Source organism: Convolutriloba macropyga, chromosome 12 (assembly GCF_964194025.1).
Source record: "Convolutriloba macropyga chromosome 12, txConMacr16.3, whole genome shotgun sequence".
NCBI lineage: Eukaryota > Metazoa > Xenacoelomorpha > Acoela > Convolutidae > Convolutriloba > Convolutriloba macropyga.
Window position 1 is genome coordinate 36151158 of NC_134479.1, and position 16346 is coordinate 36167503.

General features: G+C 34.0%; 1 protein-coding gene across 1 annotated transcript in view; it reads left to right on the forward strand.

The window, feature by feature from the left end:
- Positions 1-16346, forward strand: part of LOC142350481 (uncharacterized) — a 111517-nt gene that overhangs the window by 11995 nt on the left and 83176 nt on the right. Inside the window, exons 6-8 of the mRNA XM_075402332.1 lie at positions 5852-6079; positions 6542-6787; positions 8495-8728. Coding sequence (XP_075258447.1) covers positions 5852-6079; positions 6542-6787; positions 8495-8728 — 708 coding nt within the window. The remainder of the gene's footprint in view (positions 1-5851; positions 6080-6541; positions 6788-8494; positions 8729-16346) is intronic.

Consider the following 16346-nt stretch of genomic DNA (forward strand, 5'->3'; position numbering starts at 1 on the left):
AAGATTAATCTTGGTATTAAATCAATTCTGGTTTGCATTTTGAGCAATTAATGCTTCACGAATTCCTCCAATTAGCTTAAATTCAAGTTCTCAGATTTATTAAAGCATTATCTAAAATCTAAGTTAGTTCCATGATCTATTGGTTCTTGTGAACTTTGATATTGGCATTTAAAAAACTTTTAATTGTGTTTCAAATCCACATTAAGCGTTGAGAGAACTTCTCTGCAAATAATATTGATTTAGGGTTTCTTTTACTGCGCTCTTCTTGGAAAGTTTTAACTATCCTGAAATTAAAACCTAAGGTACTGATGTTGCAATTTTGCAGACAAGGTTGACGAAACCGCGATTACTCTAAAACAGTATTCATTGTCAAATATGCTAGATATTTCTAATTTTGAAGCACATATGTATTAGTTATACGTATTGTCACTGTTGTTTGCACTCGCTTACAACTTTAAGCTTAAAAAAATTTTGAAAAGCGAACGTTTTTCGAAAATTTTCACTCGATATGATGTAAGGAAAGGTGCCGATTAGAACCTGATTCTCGTTTGTTGGGCCCAAAATAGGTTAGACCATTGAGGTAACAGGAAAAGGGAAATTGATGTGAAGTTAACGTGAAGCAAAAGTGAGCCTTCAAAATTTTAATTATTGCTGAATGTCATGTTCATCAGAAAGTTTCTCAGAAATTTTTTGCAATATGGCTTCTAATGGATTTCAAAAAAGGTGGTTCTTTTTATTAAATAGAAGTATACCGTTTTTGTTGCAAAATAACTAAGACTTAAAGGCAAGAACCCTTTGTCCAACTTCAATCTTGTTTAATTGATTAAGAATTGGCTAGACAAGAAATGGGAAATTTAATCCGGCGTAGTCGCAAGTTTTTCAGAAAAATTTCAAAATTGAAATATTTTTTTGATTAATGTTTTCAAATTTAAGATACACTAAAAAATAGATTACGAGAACGCAATTATGTTTGCTGTAACACCGCAAATGAAATTCTGAAAAAAGTGGTAAGCGATTACCAAAGTTATCTCATAATTGTACTTAAACCACAGAATGGAGTTGTCTCTTTTTTGTGGGACTGAATGTACTCATCACTGAATTCGAAGTTCTTGAGTTATAATACCAGGTATGATGTTTAAAAAATACAATCCTCGCGATTTTTACATACAGCTCTTGAACAAATATGAATATATAGCACACACACAGATATATACACACACACACATACACAGACACAAAAATTTCGTATTTGACTTGACATAACAAAAAGCATATAATCAACATTGTCACCTCAAGAGAAAATTTTAATTCTATTAAATCTATTTTCTGCAATGAAATTTGAACTAAACAAATCTATCAATCTGGACAAATCTCTAAGACCCAATAAAGATGAAACCTGATTTTTGGATAAATTATAAACCGACAAATTTTTTCGATAAAAAATTATAACAAGACAGGGCACCTATTAATAAAATATAATTTTTAGCGCGTCAATTGTGAATTTTTGGGACCAAGGCAATACAAAGGCATTGTTATTTCAATTTTAATTTTTTTTTGAATAAATGCATTAATCCATACTTTATTAGTATACATCAATTAGCATAATCGCTTTTTTGAGGTCACATCACACACTTTAAGCCCTCGTTTTACTTGTTTTAAGATTAGTTTTGTTTAATTAAAGAAGAAATTTAACCAAATGGTCCATTTTTTTTGGCTGGGTTTTTTTTCTATTCTTTTCTTTTCCATATTCTTTTTCTATTCTTTTTCTATTCCTTTTTCCCATAGCAGGGGCTTCTTTTTTTCCCATATTGATGGCAACTGAAAAAGTTTACGCACTAGACGGGACACACTCACAGAACTGACTTTGAAAAACAAAAACTCTGGATTGAAATTGTTAAACTGATGAACATTCTTTACTCCGCAATTTTTTTTGTAAATCAATTTTGCTAAGACTTACTACAAGTTTCTAGAAAGAAAATAAATCAAGTGCTTCAAACTAGTTGAAAAATAGTTCCGTTTCGTCGCAACGTGTAACCAGCACAGTCCCCACATGTGTTGTCCCGCCACCGCAAAAAAACTCACATCGAAGGAATTAATTGAAGATTAAAAACCTTAATTCTTTCACGTGACCGTAGCGATGCTGAATATTTCCTTGATCCAATTATACTTTGCAATAATTACCCTATTTTGCGGCGACAAAGGGGCCTCGACAAAAAATTTTGTCCAATATTTTGCTGTAAAAGTTATTACTCTACCTCCAAATTCACGAATCAGATATTTTTTGAATCTCTTTTTTGTTACCGTATCCACAAATTTCTGCTGAGACATGTTATAGACTGAATTTAGCGCAGACAGAACGAAGGCGTTTTCCTTAAGTTCTTCTTTTTCTGTGAACTTTACTCTGTCTGTCTTAAGCGATTTTCAAGTTCAAAAACCCTTTTAACGACAAAAGCATAAGCAAAATCTTGTATTTTTTCTTTTTATCTACTGGCTCTTGTAAGACTTTTTCCAAAAATTTGAAAGAATGAAGAGATTTCTAAAAGAACTGAAAAACCAGTTCAGATCTTTTGGAAAAAATATTACCAGAAGAAGACCAATACGAGCGAATGCTTCAGAAAATGAAAATTTTGATAAGCAACGATGAGCTTCAATAATCAGAAAGTTTTAATGAAACGTTTTTAAACTAGTAAATAAAAATTAACCAGTTTATTGAACAAACTTATCACAAATTTACAGTAAATACTGCGGAATTTCTTAATAATGTACCGGCTGGTAAAATCACAATTGATTCCAAGATCAGTTTGTATCTTTGACTCCTTGAGAAGCGCAACAAAAATGAGTTATTTGTTCATCCTTGATTTTTGTGACCTTTTTTGTAATCTTATCTTACTTATATTTTTGAATGAAATAAATCAAAAAACTGTTTTTAGATTTTGCAGGTGCTGGTTTTCTTTCCAATGCAAACATTTTCTAGTTGAGTGTCGGCTGTAAAAAAATAATCAGCACTTTGTTGCAAGCGAGATTCGGTTAACACGTAGAGTAAGTTATATCAATAAAAATTAAACACAGAAGAAAAAATAAACGATAACTGTTAGAGTCATTACAAGGCAGAGGTGAAAACAGATGTCGGAGAGAAAAATCGTACTCAAATGTAAATAACACTGACATTCTAGCTTTGTTCAGGAGAGAAAAAATAAAAAAAAGCAAGAAGTGATCATCAGATTGATATAAACAGTACTTAATTTCCAACAAATATTGGAAAGAAAGATAGTACTCAAATAGAAATAATTCTGACACCATATTTTTGTTGAAGAAAAAAATATAAAAAGCAAGAACTGATCATTCGAATGACATAACCACTTCTTTTTTGCCAAATTTTGGCAGCTAAATGTGTTCGGAATTTATTTCCTCAAGCTCAATGTAAATTTGAAATGGTTTGAACATCGAATGAAGCTACCAATAATAGAGCAAGGATCATAGTTTGGATTTAGGGTCCAGATTAAGTCAGCTCTCATTCATAGATAGTGCAATGCGTTGATCGATTTTCTGTCAACTTTTTTAAATTATATATGCGGGCCAATGATATTTGCAAAAAACTTTGAATTCACTCAAAAATGCTGTTGTTTTTCTCAGAGTAAAATTTTGGTCTTGACGTTATTACAAGAGTCACCGAACAATTAGTTTAATACAGAAATATTATTTAAAAATTTATTGGTATTGTAGCGGTAGACAAATTTAGTTAATTTTGACGTCTTCGATCTTTAGATGAGCTTTTGATGAGCTTTCATATATTTTTCACTTTTTATGTTGAAGAAAAAGCAATTTAAACACATCTATTACCAATTTTCTGCCAACTGCCAGAAAATTACATCTCGAATTTTCGGATAAATTTCTCCTTCACATTTTTTCTTTCTTCACCTTTAATTTATTGCTACATGGACTTGAGTCTCAGAGCACTTTAGCGCTGATCCACCACATTTCATGAGTGAAAACTAAATTCTGTTCTGAAACATAGCATCTCCAGAATGTTTTAACTTTCTTTATGCGCAGTTTTTTTCATTATGATTTTGTGAGTTTCTAGGCAAGCTAGTTTGTAGGCAATTACCACAAAACCAATTTACCTTAGCGGTTACGACTTGCTACGCATATTAACTGTTACCAGTACCTACGCGGAAGTTCGATTCGCATATAATGCAAACCTTGTTGGTGGGGGTTCAACTGAGCAGAGTATTTTCTATGAAGTAAATTTAACTGGAAAATCAAGACCGGTCTTGGTAAGTTGCGACATGAACAGATTACTGATCCTCATAATAAACAGAATGTCTCTAGACTGCTTCAGCGCTGATTTGCTCTGCCACCAACCTCCGGGTAGAAATGACGTATTCTAGAGAGGAAATGTAAGGCGTTGACAAATTAAGCAGCATGTGTCAATTAATTATAAGAATTGACATGTCTTGAACCAAGATTTTAAACCTATTACCGCAATAAAACTCTATTGCAGAGTATAAGTTACGTTAAACGTACGAGAACGCGTGAATTCCGTCTCTAAATATGTAATTTTCGTTGATAGAATTATTGTTTTAATATGCGTTGCGATAGTGCGAGAACAAAGAGACAATCGCAAAAATTGATCAAAAAATTATAGTGATAGTTTGGTTGTAGACAATTTCAATCAATTTGTCTTCTAATTGTTTTGTAACAAACCAACATTAAAAAGATAATAGTGTGACTCATTGAACAAAGATGGAGCGCTTTGAAAACTTGTTTTTTTTTTAGTTTCAAGAAAATGGTCTGAAGGTTTCCTTTCAAAACTGCGTTTTGTTGGTATGAAAACAACCCCTCAAACAGACTCGTCAAATAACTATACATTTTTGCTCCAAAAAAATTAAGTGAATAAAGAATAAAAAACGCTGTTCACAGAAGCAATATGCCTACTGAACTCATTTTTGCATAAGCATGAATAAGGTCAAAGGACATCATTTATAATGAAAAAAGTGATAAAATTTAGATTCAATCTACAATTAAACACATTCAGACTGCGATTTGCATAGAATGACTGTTGATTATAGAGACAAATGTCATTGTTTTTGACTTAATTACAAAATCTGCAAAACAATTACAGAAAGCACTATCAACTAATTTCAACTCAATATATTTCACTATTTCCTACTCGGTCCTATATTAGAAAAGTAACCCTGAAAGCAGCTTGTGAAGTTTGTTTAAAAGATTTTTGCGCGCAATGAAAACAAATCAACTTTTAATCTTCGTTATTCAAATTTTTTGAGGACTCTAATTTCGAAAGGAACAAGATGTTTTATCTTATAGAGAGCTCTTCTCAAGTATTTCATTCTTTCCAAAGAAATATGTGCTCTGTTTAACTAAAATAGCACAAAAGTTACAGGCCATTTGAAGATTCCCAAGTAGGTTCTCTGTTTTAGTTAGAGTTAAAATGATCTTTTGCTTTATTATTTTCCTGTTATTTGAAATTATGAGGATCATCATCAGATTGAAGGAGAATTGGCAACTCTGTAAAAAGTTTTTATTTATTTTTGTTTACATTATGTTTGAGAAATCTATTTGTTGTCGAAATTGATTCAGCATAACAATTGTTGTCGTTTTTTTTTAAAAAAGAACTTGTCGTTTCTGATAATCGGTGGACTCAATGCCATTTATAAAAAACGAAAATATAGAAAGTTAGAATATTTGGTAAATTAATTTGAAAAAACTTTCAGCTGTTTTTTTTAAATTAAAATACAAGCCTATTTCAGTCAATTAAAAACCGGAGACAGTCACTAGGATGTGTTGAACGCTTTACATTTTAAACAGGTATGTTATCCTACTCTAATTTTAGCTTCCCTCCACCCCAACTCAACTTCAGTCAAGGTCTGTGATTTATACGAAAATTGCCATGAATGCGACGGACGTCAAGAAAGAGTCCAGTTTCGAGGAGTGATTGGATGGAATTACGTAATGTGTGAACAAGTCGGCTATTATGTCATTATATCAACTTCTGTCTCTGATTTAACGAGTGATGAAGCCAAACTGAGCATTTGTGAAATTACCATCTTTGGACAGAACGGTGAGATATGAAGGCTTCTCTGTTATACATTTATACATTTAAAAGTTAGATAGGTTAGAGAGATCCAGAAAACCTCTCGGAGCCAACCTGGCACCGCCTACCATTGGGAAAATATGTAAGAATGTTGCCCAGGTTGGTCCTCTTTCAAAATTCAAAATTTATCATGCAGGGCAAAAAAAAGAGCTGTTATTAGGGGGTTGCAATAACGCGCCAAGTAAAGCAGAAATAATCGCAAAAAAAGTTGAAATTTTCATAAATTAGGAGACATTTTCAATACTTCACAATATTAGCGGTGATAAGTGATGAACAATCAACACGAGCGACATAAAAATCTGACCGTCAAACTTTTTTCTCAAAACCTTGTTCACAAGTCGCATACAAGTTCACAAGAACTTAAAACTTTGTTTTCAGAAATTCAGAGCTCCTTTCTTTAAAAAATCACCTTTATTATTTATGATTTAGTTACACCTTATGGGAAGCAAGTTTTGCCAGTTTTTGACGTTGAGGTCTCTGGACATACTAGAAATGAAGCCAATGGAACCGTAATGCAATCTGTAATGGACCAGCGAGACCAGACAGATATAGGACACTGCTTTCCGATATCCCAACGTGTCTCTACAACTCACAAAACAGTTGCACTGATTTTCCATTTCAGCACTGAACACGTTGTGGGATTTGTTCAAATTTTGGCACCCAACGATCCATCAGGTTTGATACATTTTTAGTTTTGTTACTGCTTGATTAGTTGCGTTGTTTACGTGATTACGTTGTTTTGCTCAGCAAAAACCGATCTAAACACTTGTCTTTTTTACGCCATGTTCGGCATTTATTATTGCTGTTAAAAGAAAAACGTGTCGGTTGTTGTCGGTTTTAGACTTAGGAAGCATCGATTTTGCTTCATTTGCCCGGATTTCTGATGATGCAAACATTGAATAATTCTAAATCAGCAATTCATATTGCGTTTTCTATGTGTCATATGGGTTATCATTTTGTGCTTTGGTATTATTCTACGGGATTTCTTGTTCTTGTTTGTATACGACTCTGATAAACCGCATACTTTTATGAAGTTATCTACATTCCAGGAATCAATATTCGTCAAAAAAATTTCAACTGTTATAAAGCCATACGAAAAAACAAAGTGCAAAATCTTACATTGTTGAAAGTTGCTACAGTTGGAAACTTTAGAAAGCCTGGCGATAAATTTCATTTTGTTTTAGCAATGAAAGGGATTTTAGATGGAAATTGCTTATAAAGATATGGTTACGTGACTGTGTTTGAAGTCACTGAGAACTTCTTGCGTTTATCGAGAACCGCGAAGTGGTCCGAGATATTAAGTTAGATTTTTGAAGTGACTTTTCAGAGTCAATTAACCATTGTTACGAAATGCGCACGTTTTAACATGACGAAAGTTAATGGAAGTCAACTGCTGGCTAAATAGGAACTTCTGGCTTTGCAGTCTTTCGGAATTTTTAAATGTGTACGTGAGCGTTTTAGATAGAATTTCGCCGCATGTCTCTACAGACTTTTTTGTATGCATTTGCCGACTGGTGAAGAATTTCATTGGTAAAATTGTAACGTGCCATTGGTTACAATAGACTGATAAGCCAATGCCTTGCAAAATTAAAATATGTGAACTGAGCACGTTCTTGTTTTAGGGAATTAGCTTATCGTTATTTCTCATAACCAAAAATTCTAATGAATGCAAAAACTGAAAAAAAGAGGTCGATTGTCCTGAAACCGACGAAATTGATAAATCAATAGAAAATGAGGATTCTTATGTTCTATTTCGAAAAAAATACGATAAAAACTAAAAAAAAACAATGGTTTCCCTGCAAATAATTTCTCGCTTTCTGCAGCCATCTTCAAAACCGGAATGTATCGGGTTACCCCTGAATTTCGACATGAGTATTCTCATAGGAGTTCAGCTCATTGATTGAATATCTCGGTTCAAAACAGATATTTTTGTATCAATTGTACCGTGGGCAACGTTTTTGAAACATTCGTTTCGAGAAAAAAGTATTCATTGATCATTTTAAGGGTTCATTCTGTCCACAACAAGAGTGAAAAATTTGATATACACCATAAAAGGTCAAAAAAGCCTCCATAAAGCTTTCTAACTTGTTTTATATAGGGATTTATACGATTTTTCTTTCTTGAAATAAGTCGTTTCACTGACTCAAGTCACATTGAATAATAAATAGGGTTCAAATACCATCTTACAATAAAATGTTGCAAGATTTCGACGCTTGTATTGCAAGCATCTAACAACATCGACGCTTATCTCACAGTATCCTTGCATACCTGACAGCTATCTTGCAAGATCTTACTAGATAGTCCTCGGTAATAGATTACAGTAACTTCACAGGTATCCTCTTCACACGATTTTTTATTGATTTGAGTCAAATTATTTTTCAGCTCTGGATATGAGTCAAATACAGGTTTCTCAATGCTTTGACGATGATATGGGCGTTTCCAATGGTTCCTGCATCATTTGTGGAAGACCGGAATCTGCTTTGCCAAGCACCTGGATCTCGGTTCAATGTCATGACACCAGACCCTCAACACGAGTACAGATTTCTGTTCAACACTCAAGTGAAGTGAAATATACTGCGGAAAAGTTGTTCATCTGCGGAGTTGAAATAATTGGACGTTAGTAAAATTGTTATAAAAAACTTTTATACAAAGGGAAAGACAAAAGTTCGTTTTGTTAAACAAAAACAAATTTAGAGAAGATATTTTTACAAAATAGAAACAATAACTAAAAACTCTCATCTGAATTTTATAGAATGACAAAACATAGCGTCTCTCGTATAACGCTTTTCTTCTTTTTGAAAGAACGAAAAAAAACCTACAACAATTGTAGGAAAATTTGAAATCTTTGTTCCCTGAGCAATTTTTTCTGCGATTTTTGTTCGTTTTTTGAATGAAAACGGATTTTCGACATTGTTATAGATCGAACCTGGTTACCTCAACTTAAAAAAGTATTGAACTCAGCATTTTTTCAAGTCTACAAATTAGCTAAATGATGATAGTGTGGTAAATAATAAGACAATTATGTTAAAAATTGTCGAGTGTAACTGTCTACCTTGGCAATCAAGACGTTGGCTAGTGACCACATTTACTTTTATTCACGTAAAAGAAAAAAAAACTCCAAAATTAAAAAAAAATTAGAGGAATCTGTTCTTGGTTTCCATTTTACGCTTATTTACTGACGGCCAGTTGCAGTTTTCTAAGTATCTTTAAGCGTCCCTAATTTCTGGCTAACTCTAGAGTTAATCAGTCGCCTGTCAGTCTCCGGTGTGAGAGCTGTCAGTTGACCACTTTGCATCTTTCGGCTCTGGGTAGCGGCTCATTTATCACCAATGATTACTCTAATTACGACCCTTCTGTGATTCGGCTTCCTACTCCTATGATCTTGCTTAGCATTTTAAAATCATTTTGTTCTTTGGGATTTTTGCTCGAAGCCGGTAGAGTTGGTCTGTTGGGGTTATCCTCAGTACAGCATACTGTTGGTCCCGCAAATTTTAACGCATTTTTTTGTGAGAAGTCTAGTTTTGTACTTTATTGAAGTTGATTTGCTATATCATCTTTTTTAACGTTCAGCAGGTTTATAAAGTTTCTCTCTTTCCTGGAAAGTTTTTCTTCTTTATGTGTCCTGGAAAAATTCAGGGTTTTCAGTTTATGTGATTTTCGAAGATCAATTACATCATCATTGTTGATTATTGTTTTGATCAACTTTTGGTTCTAATTAATGTAGCGGAACCTAATTACAGTCCTTTGCTATGTCTACATTGGCGCTTTCAGGGAGGTTGGATTCTACTTACCAAAAAAACTCATCGCTCAATTACATGAATCCTCTTTGCATTGTTTTTGAATTGGATTGCCCGGGTTTTTATTTCATATCAGGTACATGAAAAATTTGCATTTCCCTTATAAGTTAATAAATGCGCAAAAGCTACAAATTGCGAGAAGCAACTTGAAACACACTTGCCCATGTTTTAGTGTTATAAAAAGTAACTTTCTAGCAATCTGCCAATAACTACGTAGTAGCGGACAATAATACCTGACTGTTTTGCTCTCCTTTCACTTTGTTTTCATTTGAACAGGAGTTGATGCCTCAATTTTTTTTTTGTAGATCTTTCGAGTTCTTTTTTTCTGATGTCTTATATCTGCCCTGTTAGATACTTTGCATCATCATTGAAATTTTCACAACAAGTTGTTGAGTTTTTTTGGAATCTGGTTGTGTTCCGAATCAGAAATGATGATGTGTTTGGTTCCTGGTTTCCGTTCGTTCTTTTTGTGGGGAACACGCTATACCATTTTTTCTTTTACTTATTGTTGGCATTTTTTTGCGATGACACGAGTTTCCAGCTTTTGGGATAACCTGTGTATTTTGATGATGACTAAAGAAGATCATTACCAATTAATTGTGTGTTCCATTTGTTAGCGAGGCGTAGGTTTGTTTAGAAAACCAATCTGTTGTGGTAATCATTTGATTATTCCATTCAATTTTCTGTTTTTTAGATTAAAAATTCAAATTATTTTTCTACTTTCAGCGGCTATGGAGAGATTGAGTTTTAATCTGACTGAAAATTGCGATCAAGGTAGCAATGTTAAAAATGTCTTGCGCTAAAAAAGGTTCTGGCAATTAGTTTACGCTCTTTTGAGTTTACACAATTGAGCCAACTCAGTAACAGTTTGTCCAAATATAGTTTGTCGTCTCTGTGTTCGTTTCAAACATTAAATAAATATTTGTATGGCTAATCCTCCACGATCTACCCGCTTAAATTCCAAGTCCTCTGTCAAATGTGGACCCTGCACAAAGATAGTCAAGGATGCTGACCAATCTGGGATAGGGTGTTCTTCATGTGACAAATGGTTTCATGGGGACTGTGTCTCGCTGTCCCTTGAAGAAGTTCACTGGCTGGGATGTAAACCAAACATTCAATGGATTTGCGATGTCTGTCTGGCTGATAACAACACCTGCGTGACTGCCCCAACTGAAGCTAAGTTAAATTCTTTATTTGTTGAATTTCAATCTAAGTTGTCCTCTTCTATCTCTGAGTTGGTACCTCAACAAAAGATGGTACCTCAACCTCATTAAAGATTCATTTCCTACTATGCACGAGAATGTCAAAGAAGCAATCACCAGCGCGCCTCCCTCTTACAGCGATATTGTTACTGGAAACAAGAAGACCGCGCATTCAACTGAACTTCAGTTTGTGATAACAGGTTTAATTGAAACTGAATCAACATACTTCAAACAAGTAGAGAAAGACTCGACGGATGTTTGTGACTTAGTTCAACATATGGGCCTCCAAGCTGGTGGAAATATCTTGAGTATCCGGCGGCTTGGCGAATTAACAAAACGATAATATTCCTTCTAGTCAAAGACGTTGTCGTCCTATTCTTGTTACAACATCAAATTCATTTTTTATAGAAAACTGTTTTGCCCGCAGTCATTAATTACAAAATTTTAAACATGCGGTATACATCAAAAAGTTCTTATATTCTGCAGACCATCAATTGGAAAAAGCGGGCAAAGCGTTACCATTTGGCAAAGCGTTACCATATGGTCACAGTTGAGGGAAAGGATAGACAAGTCTTCCAGATCAAGAACTTAAAATTGTACTACAAAAATACGCTTGTTGATAGAGCAACCAATTGACTACATACTTATTAATGTGCTCTCATAAACTGTCAATCAATATGCTCTCTAGATAAACGCTACGAACTTTTGAAACTATGCGCGTCGAACTCTATCTCCTTACTGTTTCACATAGAAACTTGGTTAAATACGGACATCGTTAACTCTGAAGTATTTTTGGGTTCTCCCTTCAATATTATTCCCAGATTAGATCGTGATCGTGGCCAGCATGGTGGCCTGCTGATTGCACAATCCTCTAACTCAGCCGTCAAAGTTTTGATGTTACAATTTCTGACTTAGATTTTGCTTTTTTTTTGCGCTGTCTTATGTAAGAAACTCTACTTCTTTGTTCCTATATACAACCCGCCAAAATCATCAAACTATTCAGTAGACATCTCTAACGTATTGGCTTGTTTTCAGTCCTACTCTACTAAATCTGACCTGTTACTGGTTCAATTTGGTTACGGTTGCGATTATGATGTTTATATTATAGGGGATTTCAATTTCCCTGGTATTGATTGGGCAAACTACTGGTCATCCTCATATCATGAATGTCGGTTCCTTGAAATGGTCATTGAAAAAGATCTGACTCAGTTCATCGCTGGACGTTCACATAAAAGTAACAGCATCCTTGATCTTGTTTTATCTAGCGTTGCTTATCTATCAGTTACGGTAGCTAAGCAACTTTTCTCAGACCATTTTCCCATTTATTTCTACCTTATCTCCCCGGAAGCGCCATTATCTTTTGGGAACGTTTATAAAAAGTCTTCCTTCAATGCTCTTTTATTCAATTCTAATCTACAACCTCTTTTTACGGTCATGTCGCATGATAATTCTAATAATTCTAGTTTTCCTGATGCTTGGTACAGCCTAATTTTTGACGCTTTCACTAATGCAATTAAATTGAAACGTCTTAAATCTCCATTGTTTTACTCATCACATACTATTCATCTCATTAATCAAAGAGAAACCACTTTTAAGCAATTAGGAAGTGATCCTTCTTTTTTACTTGCCTTAAAACTGAGAGAACTCAACTTATCGAGTTCAGATTCTATAGAATTAGATAAAGAATTATTTATCAATCAGTTTGATCTCTCTTCAACACGACAATGTTACAAGCTGCTGAGAAGTTTTGAATTCAACTCATCATTTCCTCCTGTTATGTTTCATGGAAATGAGTCCTTTTTCACCGATTCAGAGAAAACCTTGGGATTCAACAAATTCTTTGCTTCGGTTTTTCAAGACAAAAGTTCCCATACTGTTCCTGATCAATTGAAAGAACCTTGCATCAAATTGATGAACCTTGATTTCTCTATATCTGATGTTCTCCTCCTCTTGGAGTCGTGTGATGATTCTAGTGCCGCTCGTGCCAATGAGTTACCCTCATTCCTCCTTCACCAATGTGCAAATATTCTGTGTGCGCCAGTTTTTGAGCTTTTCTTCTGGATTGTCAAAACCCAATATTGGCCTGGTCTTTGGAAAATAGCACACGTTACTCCCTTACATAAATCTGGTCCTCATAATGAAGTTTCTAACTATCGTCCCATTAGCATCCTCCCTCAACTTTCCTTGTTACTTGAAAGATTATTGTTCAATTTTATCTACCCGAAGATAAGGCATGAACTCACACGTGAACAACATGGATTTATGAAGTCACGTAGTACAATAAGTCATATGATAATGTATCTTGATTCTGTTTATTCAGCTCGTGATACCAATTCTCCTGCCCTTTCTATCTATTTCGACGTAAGAAAAGCTTTTGACTCTGTGTCCCATCAAATACTTTTGTCTAAGCTTGTGAATTTTGGTTTCGACTCACCTTTTCTCAAATTTTTTAACGCTTATCTAACGAACCGTTCTCAGTGTGTAAAAATTAACAAAGTCTTTCTTCTCGTTTACCGGTTACTTCAGGAGTTCCTCAGGGCAGCGTGCTTGGTCCTTTGTTATTTATAATTTTCGTTAATGACATTGCTGATGATGTGGCAAACAGTTGTTTTTATCTTTTTGCTGATGACCTGAAAATTTTCAGCACCTCATCGTTCCCCTTGTGCAGGAGGACATCATTTCCCTATTTAATTGGTGTAATTTAAATGGTCTTCATTTCCACCCATCAAAATGTAAAGCTGTTAAATATGGTGGGCATGAATCTGTTAAATTTTTTCTAGGGTCGGACTACTTACCTTTCGATAACCAAATTGAAGATTTGGGTTTTATTGTGTCTAGTACGTTACCCTGGAAAGCTCACCTAGATTCAAAGCTTCTAAAATGCAACAGAATTTTTAACTTCCTTAAGCATAATATCCCCTTTCAGTGTCGAGTCACAGAAACTTTTGCTTTATAGATCCCTTATCCTGCCTATTTTATTATACGGTGCTCCTGTTTGGTCTCCGTCCTTAACTATGCTACACCAACTTGAACGTTTCCAGTATAAAGTCCTTCGTTGGATAAAACGCTGCTCATCATATGTTTCAGGCTTAGAATCCCTTCAATTACTTCCTGTGTGTTACAGCTTAATCAGAGATGACATTGTATTCCTTTGGAAGCGTCCCTACAGTAGGCGAGGTCTCTTCAGAAGACAACTTTTTCATCCGAGCAACTAGAGCTGCAAACGAGCTCATCCGGTTAAAAATCATTTCATGCGAAATGCCATTAAAAACTCTGAAAAGTTCCCTCATCAATTACCTTAAATCCAGAACATCAAATTACTATGGTATAAACTGTTCGTGTTCAAAATTTGTCAAGTGTTATTGTACATTTTGTCGTGCATAAGTCATACATGTGTGTTTTCCTAAACCTTATCTGAAAAGGAAATAAGTCTTTTACTACTTTTACTACTACTACAAACGTAAAAAAACATCGGTAGTGCTTTTCGTGAGCCGGGGTTTTGATGGTTCGGGATATTATTTCTGTCGTATAAAAAGACAAATCTAGCTGACTATAAATTAGTTAAAGCAATGACCAGAAAACAGAAAAAAAGTTTGCAAACGAAAAAATTGTAAAATTTTATTAACAATTTAATAACCAGAAATCTAGTAAATTAATCGGTCACTTAGTTGTAATTTTTTATGCCTGATTAGCTTTACCAGTTTAATCTTTTTTTAAATTTGAGTAGAATTTGAGAACTATGAAAGAATTTCTGTTTCAATCAATTTAATTTCCAGAAAATATTGGGGCACTTTTAGGGCTCTTTGGTCATTTTAATGGGCTCTGTTACTGGTCAATTAGTTTTTGTATTATTGATTGCATTGATCATGCCACATGTTCAAGTGGAACGTTTTTACTACTCAAAGAGGAGTAATGGCATTCAACAATTTTTTTGTCACTAAATCGAGTTTCTCATGACTTAACTCATTTATCTTTTTTTGAATATTGACATCCGTTTTAGAACGTTAACTTCTGTTTTCGGAAAACGAAATTTAGCAGCAGCTTAATTAATTATTAATGCTTAGTATTAGGAACTTGCTGGTGATGCTCTGGTCTGAAAGGTCTAAGCTAGCCCCACACTCTGTATACAGATTTCCCTCAACTTACATATATCCTCACCTAGTGATGAGTGAATTTAAAACTTGCAAGAATCCTGCAAGCTGATTCAAAACTTGCAAGATTCTTGCAAGAATCTTGCAAAATATCAATCGAAGCAAAAAAATAAATCAGGTTAAAAATGTTTTAGAATACATCTTTGAAGCAAATTATTGTTTATTGAACAAATTACAAAACCGAATTCAATAAAAATTTTTTTAGCCCGGACTCAAAATCTTGCAAGAATCTTGCAAGTTTTTGACTTCTTGAAATTTTATGTTTGTAATTTTGGTCGCTCAAAATAACTGAAAAACAAAATGAATGACTGATTTAAAAATTCTTGATCAGCAGAAATGAACCTATTTGAGTTTTTCCGTAAAAGCCTTTCGAATGTGAAATCTTGCAAGAATCTTGCAAATTTCTTGCAAGATTTGGAATTCAAAAACAAATTTTCGACAAATAACTAGAGACATCTTGAGTCAACTAAATCCGTCTATTTAAACATTAATTAATCTACTCTAGAAAACGACGAAACGAACACTCTAAAGCTTCCTCTCATTTTTTGATCATACAAGTTACTTATAAAGAAACAACCAGTTGGAATATTTTGTTACCGATCCTATCGGTGATTGAAGATCTTTATGTAGTCGTAAAGAATATTCTGCTCATTGTTAAATCCAAATATCTTCCTTGTGCGATTTTTGTGAACCTGCTTGATCCCTTAAATTGATAGCTATTGGTGTTAATGTCCTTGAAGTTATTTCATTCGAAAAGAACTGGTAAGTTTTTGAAGTTTCATTTTTTGTTCTTCTTTCATTCAAATTAAAGATTAGGCTCATTATACAGAAGGTCACATTCATTTTTTGGTAAATCAAACGTTAACTTTGTCGTTAATCGTATGCTAACTAATGCTTTTTTATTGAATTCAAAGAGAAAACAACACTTTGATTTTCTTTATAAGTGATATTTCTCAAAGTAACTCAATGAAACAATTGTTCAAAGCAATATACTTTTGTCCAACCAATCCTTAAGACATCTTACAGCAATGAGGAAACGTCCAAGGGGCAGGTTTGAGTCATTTTGCTAAGTTTTGAGTAAAAT